This window comes from Tupaia chinensis, unplaced genomic scaffold (genome assembly GCF_000334495.1).
Source record: "Tupaia chinensis unplaced genomic scaffold, TupChi_1.0 Scaffold145396_1, whole genome shotgun sequence".
Lineage (NCBI taxonomy): Eukaryota > Metazoa > Chordata > Mammalia > Scandentia > Tupaiidae > Tupaia > Tupaia belangeri.
In genome coordinates, this window is record NW_006205257.1 from 883,767 (window position 1) to 891,518 (window position 7,752).

General features: G+C 55.1%; 1 protein-coding gene across 3 annotated transcripts in view; it reads right to left on the reverse strand.

The window, feature by feature from the left end:
• Positions 1-7,752, reverse strand: part of KCTD15 (potassium channel tetramerization domain containing 15) — an 18,979-nt gene that overhangs the window by 9,304 nt on the left and 1,923 nt on the right. Inside the window, exons 2-4 of one of the 3 annotated variants that reach the window (XM_014584014.1) lie at positions 7,424-7,519; positions 5,696-5,794; positions 4,891-5,066 (exon numbers count right to left, since the gene is read on the reverse strand). In XM_014584014.1, the coding sequence (XP_014439500.1) occupies positions 4,891-5,066; positions 5,696-5,767 (248 nt within the window). In that variant the 5' untranslated portion in view covers positions 5,768-5,794; positions 7,424-7,519. Of the gene's footprint in view, positions 1-4,890; positions 5,067-5,695; positions 5,795-7,423; positions 7,523-7,752 lie in introns of all 3 variants that reach the window. The other 2 variants (XM_006167976.1, XM_014584015.1) reach the window with 2 other exon arrangements.

Here is a 7,752-nt window from a genome sequence, read left to right on the forward strand (position 1 = left end):
TAAGAAAAACCCTCCAAAAAAATTATTTAAAAAAAAAAAAAAACAACTATGCATAGATTTCAATTTTTTTGCACCAAAATAAAATCACACTGTAATTTTTCCATGAACTTTGTGAAGTTTCCTCATATAAACCAGCTAAGACAGTCGCTGGCGACATACACTCTCCTCACTCAATACGAATCCATGTTCCAAGCACAGACAACACACACAGGTAATAGGCACAGGGTTTTGCACAGGGTCATCCGGTCTCCTCCCTCCCCTCTCAGGCCGACCCAGAAATAGCCAGTCAAAGATGTACCAGCCAACACAAGCCACCTACAACCATGAAGGCACAAACACCCCATGGCCACTCACTCGGGGAGCCATTCAAAGAAACAGGAAGGCAGGAGGTATGGCGTGTATGCCACAGAACACACACGACCGTGTGCTTGCACATATACTGTAGCACACGACCATGTGCACACATGCCACTGTGCAAAAATGTACTTACACACACGCTATAGCATAGGACGTGTCCATGTGAGAGTACACACATATACAGACATGCCACAGTGTGTTCTCACACAGAAACCATGCACACACGTGGCATAGTATATGTGTATGCACACGTATGCCATAGCATGTGAACCCCTGGCAGGTGGGAGAAGGTTCTGGGAGGGAAGACAGGTGCTGGCACCCAGTCCCTCTGAAGGGCAGTGGTTCTAATGGATGCAGGACCTGCAGGAAGCATTTGGGGAGCCCCCAGTGCCTGCCTCTACCCACTCCAGGGAGAGGGAACCAGGTCTCAGTGCTAGGGCTAGTGCCTCCCCGGTGCCCAGGAGCCAGGCTCTGGTTTGGCTCACTGCCCCTGCAGAACCCAGACTAACTGTGGATCGTTAGGAGCCCCAAAGGGGGTGGGGAGCCACGAGCTTGACTCAGAGCCAGAACAGAGTTGGTAGCGTCTCCCCAGAGACTGCACCACCAGACACCCTTCAGCAGTCAGGGCTGCACACTCACGCCCAGTTAGACCTGCCAAGGTAGCAGCTGGTCTTTCCAGTCTAGGAGGAGGGTAGGCCGGACCTAGGACCCAGGTCTCTCAGCCCAGCCTGCACACAAGCCCGTGCTAAGTCCTTCCCTGCCCACACCAGCGAGGACCCCTCCAGGGATGCTGCTGTCTGGGCTGCAGCTCACTCCTCTGCCCACCCCAAGTCAGCCGCTCCCAAGGCCCTGCCTACCATTGCCATTGTGTGCACACCAGCTGATTGAGGGGTAGATCTCCAGGGCTCCTCTCAGGGCCTCTCGTACCCATCACCCTATTCTCTGGTAGCCTGGCATGCTCAAGGCATCAGCTAAAAGGGTCTGCCCAAGTATGGAGTAGCTATGAAGTGACTTGTTCTCATTCTGGGACATAGTCAAGCCCCTGTCCCAGTGGGTCAGGACAAAAGGCAAGACTGTCTCCTGGAAGGCCATAAGCAGACCGGAGACTGCAGGGAGCAGTGTGGAGAGGCCCAAGCCCCTGGATTCACAGCTGTGGCACCCTTGACACAGCTGATTCAGGGCTCCAAAAGCCACTGAGCCCTGTAAACCCACCAAAGCCTAGTGACAATGGTACTGGGAGACACAGCCCCCGCCAGAAAGCCTTGTGGTTCTGTGGCTCACTCCAGCTTTCAAGGCCCTCAAGACCTGGCCTAGCAGACTTTGGGCATTCAGGTATCGGAGTGCGAGCCACCCAGAACGTTGAGACATGTGACTGAGCAAGGCTGCTGGGTGGGCCCATAGCTGAGCACCCACACAAGGCACCGGCAGGAAGCAGGAGCCACATCCACAGGTGAGTCAGCAAATTCAAAGTCTCAGCCTCCCCGGGAACTCTCCCCACCCTTCCCGGAGGAGCTCCAGCATCATGCAGCTAGCAGCGATCTAGGCCCAGCTGAGTTCCAAATCCCTCTGACGTCAGGACCAGCTGAGACTCTAGCATCCTATTGGTCTAAAGGGCTCCTGGCTCACCCACATTCCAGGGCTGGCTGGGTTCTAGGCTGTCTAACTGATCCAAGGCCACAAGGTACTCAATCTGCCTACTTCAGGGTGAGCTGGTTCTAGATCTTTCCATGATTCAGCATCTGTTCTAGGATCAACTGGTAGCAGCGCAGCTTCTCACAAGAGAGAGGCTTTTCATGTTTGCAGGGGTCTGAGGCTACCAAGGCTATGAGCAGGATGGGGATAGTAAGAACAACCACCCCAAAGGAACCCCCAGTCACTTGCAGAGTCTGAAGATTGAGCTCCTTCTGGGACCTCCTGGGTCCCGTCTATGGTCCCCCCTGGAAACCAGCCCAGGCCATCCAGTGAGGGAGGCTGCGGGGCTGGAAGCCAAGCGCAGAAGTCCTCCATGGAATAAGCCAGCCAGGACCCGCTTTGGCAGCAGGACCCTCAGGAGCAGGAGAGGCACAGTCTGGCCACCTGCCAGGTGTGCAAAGGGAGGCACATCATGCAGGCCTCATCTTTGTTTTAAGCTCCAACTCCAATTTCCTGCATGTGTCAGCCGAAGCTCCTGGCTGTCTTTATTTGTTGTTTCCCATAACCAGGATGGAGGCCAGGGCAGGGCTGTGATGGCAGCCGTGGAACGATGTCCAGCAGGCAGGACACGAGGGAAGGCAGGTCTGGGGAGTCCACTCCCAGCCTCAGGTAAGCTGTGCTCAGCCATTTCTGGGCGAGGACCAGGGAAGGCACTCAGCTCTCCAGTGCCCAAGCCCAGGATCAGAGCCCAGGCATAGTTCTACGGGCACAGAGACCTTGGGTATGGGTCCCCTGGCCCTCACAGCACTGCCCAGGGTGGGACCCTCAGGTAACCTTAGGACTCTTAATTCTCTATCTCCTGGTGACTCAAACATTGGTAATATTTGAGCAAGAAATTCATCTCTCTCGGAATTCGTGAAAAAGTTTTTAAATTGTGGTCATTTAAAAGAAGGAAAGCGATCTGAGGGGTCCTTGCCAGCATAGCTGCCCAACCTTCTTCTCAGGCCCTGCCTGGTCCCTCCTGTCCCCCGTCTGTCCTACAGGTCATGCTACCCCCTGGGCCACAGTTTCAGGCCTGGAGAGCAGCTTGACTAGCCAGAAGCATCCAGGCAGAACAAGAGACTCCTCTTGAGGCCCAGCCCCGGAAAGCATGCAGACTGCCACTGCCTCTGGGCACATCCTGCTGGCAGGGAGGGGGGGTCCCCACATGCCAGATCACAGGGCTACAGCAGCCTCGCTTCCCAGGAGAGCACACCTCAGCACCCAGCAGGGCACGAGAATGGGCGAGCCAGTGTGAGCCTGGCGGGGAGCCCACCCTCCCGTCGCCTGCTGTGTTCCCAGACAGCATCCCCAAGACAAGAACAGGAAGCCCCAGCCACCTCCCCCAGGCCTGCTCTGTGATTACTCCAGAAAAGCAAATGTCTAATTTCAGGAAACACTCTTCAGAGAGGGTTGTGGGCAAAGGTTTTATGAATTTCGCTCACCAACGTCGTGAACCGATTAAGGGTTGATCTATCTCAAACAACTTGGGAATGGCGCAGAAGGCAAAATTGAAATTAAGTAAGCAGAATCCATCTCCCATCTCAGACAGGGCTCGGCAGGCGGGGACGCCAACCAGCACCAAAATCCCCCACCTCAGACAGGCCGCGGCGGGCGGCCACCAAAGCCAGCACTGCTGACATGGCCTCGTGCCCCTCTCAGCCTCAAGTTCACAAGGGTCCCTCCCAGGCCTAGTCTCTCTTAGGCTGAAGAAATGAAGCCCCAACCGCTAGCTGCACCTCAGGCTTGCCAAATTCTGAACCCGACACAGCTCCCATTTCTACCCTCCACCATCCCGGAGGGAGCATTCCTACCTGTGCAGGGCCCCAGCCTGGCCCTCAACAAGCCCTGAAAACAGCCACCTCCTCATACGACAATCCCACTTGCTCTGAGAATCACACTGGTGTGAGCCTGACACACAGGCTCTCCAGAGATGAATCCTCGGTGTCTGGAGAATTAATTAACTCCTCTTGTTATTTTAAATGTATAAAACAGGGGTATCACCCTGCAGCCTTGGCTACTCCTCAGCCTTCAGCAGCCATAGAGGGTGGTGGCCACCTTGCTGTCCAGGAGAAAGCAGTTGTGAACTTAATAAGCAGCATGTTGGGCACCTCCAGGAGATGCTCAGAGACCCAGTCACTCTGGGTAAGCCCTGCCCTTGTGCCTACAGCAACCCCGGCTCCATCTCCGGGCACCCTGTGCAGGCCCAAAGTCAGAACAACCTGTGAAGTTCAGCAGCGTGGGAGGACCTTGGTCAGAGACACTGAATTTACTAATTGGGGGGTATGAAGCTCACACTGTCCACAGCCTTGGACATCCCTGAATGGCCTGAACCCCCAGCCAGCCAATGCCAACACCTGGCCCCACGAGAAACCTGCTGCAAGCCCTTAGGGTCCTGCAGTGACCATTCAAACATACAAAGATGACAAAGTGCACTTCCTCCTCCCTCTCCTTATGCATTTTCCCAAGGGTCAGTACAGAAAATAGGATTAATAGGATTAAATACCAGCCATCCCGAAGACCCCAAGATGTACTATTTGCTCACAAATGATCCCCTGTAGAGGACAGGCCTGAGTCCTTCAAGAGAAATCTGACGGTGTATGAGATTTCCCAGCCAGCTGCTGGCCAGGCTCGGGTGGGGCTGTTTCCACCTTGGGCTACAACTGTCCTGCTCAAGGTCACAGGCGCTGTGCAAAGCAGCTTCCCATAGGCTGACTTGGCCTCCGAAGCCTAGCTCCTGGGTCTGCACCAGCCTGGAGAGCCCAGTGTGGGGGCTGGCAGTGGACAGGCCCCCTGGCTACAGGCTGCAAAGGCTGCTCTTTACCACCACATCCCGATAACTCCAAGGGGCTCGGCTCTTACCTGGAGTCGGGGTACTTGGTGAGCGTGGCCAGGCTGCTGGTGTACATATGGCCGCCCACGTCAATGTGCACAGGCGCGTTGGACTTGGTGAGCTGAGCTGGCAGTGGGATCCCCTGGGCAGCCAGGGGAGACACGGGCGACCGGGTGAGAGACAGCCGGGACATGTTTCCTCCCTCCTGGAGACGGAAACAAGGCGGAAAACAAGAGTTTCTCTCCGACAGAGCCGTGCACCCCCTGGACTGCGAGCGTGATCACAGATCTAATCAGATCACTTCTGCCTGTGCCTGATCACATATTCAGCTGACAAATTATGGCCACCACTGTAATTAAGTGTATTTGCATCATTTTCTTCAAAGTACCAGAGGGAAAAAAGAAAGATGCTTATTAGCAATAAGAAATCAAGAAAAAAAAATTTTTCAAGGTGTCAGCCTCCAGGGGCATAAAACAAACTGCAAAATTCTAATTAAAGGTCGCGGGCTTATGTGTTAGATGTGAAATATCCCCTGACAAACGAATCACCAATTTGTGAATTGGGATTCAGGGGTTTTTGCAAGTTTGTCTCAGTAACGAGACACCTCTAAATTAGTGACTTCCTCAGCACCTAAGGCGTCGGGTTTTATACAAGTAGTAAATTTCACATCAAATTAAGAGCATTTTTGTTTCAAAAAACACATCATCGTACAGCCAGTCAACAGCCATCCCTTGAGTGCCAGGGCCCCAAGGAAGGGCAGCCAGTGAGCTGGCACTTGGGAAAGGGGCAGAGCAGGGGCCACCGGTGCCGACCCAGCCCACCCTGCAGGCTCACCGCGGTGCCGGTGCCGGCGCTGCCGTGTGCGTGAAGCGAGGACCCGCTCGGCCGCTCCTTGCGGTGAGGCATCTAGGCTTCCATCGCTGCCCAGCGTATCTGTGGGAAGCACCAATAAAACCAGAGAGGGCTTACTCCTCAGCAGTCGTGGGCACAGGGTCCCCCCTGGAGTTAAAGATGCTTGGAGTCATCCTTTCTTCATGTTCTCTGAGCTCCCACGCATGCCATGCAGCCCGCCCGGATTCCACCTGCCACCACCCTCTGTCTCCACATCCCAAAGCAGGCCTCCAGGCCACAGCAGATTACACATACACAGGCACACACGTACACATGTGTTTTCTGGGCAGCTCCATGTCTGCTAACTCGGCTAATGACAGTACTGAAACATATGCTCACCATTATTGCCCCGAAATGTTTCAGAACAAATCTGATTTTCCTGGTATTTTGGTTTAGAGCCATGTTACCAAGCGTGTCTCCTCTTGCATCAGCAGAGAACCTTGTGGACCAGGGCTCTGGAGGGATCCCCCACCCTCCTCAGGGTGGGGAGCCCAGGACCTCTCCCGACACCAGCCCCGTGGGTACTCAGATGCCGTGTGCAATGGCCACACAGAGGAGCCTCTTTCAGCAGAAGCCAGGGCACAGGGATGAGGGGAAGTCACCTGGGAAGCCACCTCTCTCAACAGCAGAGAAAACCTGCCTTTGTTTGCCTAGTCTGCACACCTCCCCGTGGCTCCCCAGACCCCCAGAACGTTGTTGTCTGTGCCTAATGGATTCCAGACCCCCTCAGGATCACAGGCCCCTGAGGCATTAGAGCTGGCCAGAAGGAAACAGGATCAGCAAATGGGCCCTTTCTCCTGCTCCTCCCCAAAGTCACTTAGCTACTCTGCTCTGTGCTAGTCACCTATAATAAGATTGTGAGCGTCCCTAGAAGCCAACCCCAGGGCACTCGGCAAGCCCGATGCAGGAGAGGTGGAGAACTGCAGGTTACTGCAGCCCCTTCCAGCACTCGGGGCTGTCGCAAGGGGGAGGGAAGGGCAGTGAACAGACACAGCGAACACACACACAAACACACACACTGGCTTCCACAAACCCAACTTAAACTTCTCTCAGGCTTAACCGTGAGAGAGCATCCAAGCAAAATTCTTGGGACACGACAGCTTTTTCCTGTGAAACTCTGGCATCTAAATGTGCCTGGAAATTAAGCATCTCATTTTAAAACATGGACCATGGTTCAAGGAGAACCAAGTCCTGCCAATGTTAGGGCGGTCTCCTGGAGTACCTTAGTGACTTCCCTGGCAGGGGACTGACTGGTGGGAGGGTGGGCTACAGATAGCAGGCGGGGAGGTTGAGCTTCCCCTGTCGCTGGGGGCCTAGCGGCTCAGGACTGCTACTTCTGGCCTTCCTGGGTGCTGGGAAGCTTCGGAAAGAAAACCAGGTCACTTAGCTGAAGGAAGTTCTGAGGAACCAAAACAGACCTCGGGAATGGTTTGTCCAGCCCTAGGAGGCTCAGCTGGGGGAGGAGTCAGAGGGAAGCTACGGAGGATACGCTGAATTGCTAGGAATCCCGACTGAAATCCTACCAAAGCGGACTGCACAGTGTCTTCCTACGACCAGGACATTACTCAAAAGTGACATTTAACAACAAGCACCCATCACAGAAGCCGCTCCACCCTGTCCTCACTCAGCCTCTCTCCCCTTGTAAGCACAACCTGCAAACCAGAAACTCACCATTGGAAGCCCCAGGCTTTACGCCTTGACCCGAATCTCCAAAGCTCCCTCGGACAAACGCATCTGTGCCGGGCAAGGACCCCTTCCCCGAGACCACTGCTGAGGTCAGAAGCATAAGAGTGGGCGCGGTAAGAGGCACAAGTTCATTGCAGCGACACCAGCATCAACCCCATTGCCCCAGCCCCAGCGCGCCCCGGCCCTTCCGAGCTCGGCCAAACCGCCTGTTGCAGGGGTCTTGGCGGCAGTGGGCGGGAAGGCCCGCGGGTTTCCAAGCTAGCGGGGTGTGGACCCGCTTCTCCGAGCTGCAGCGGGAGGGCGGGGCCGCCGCA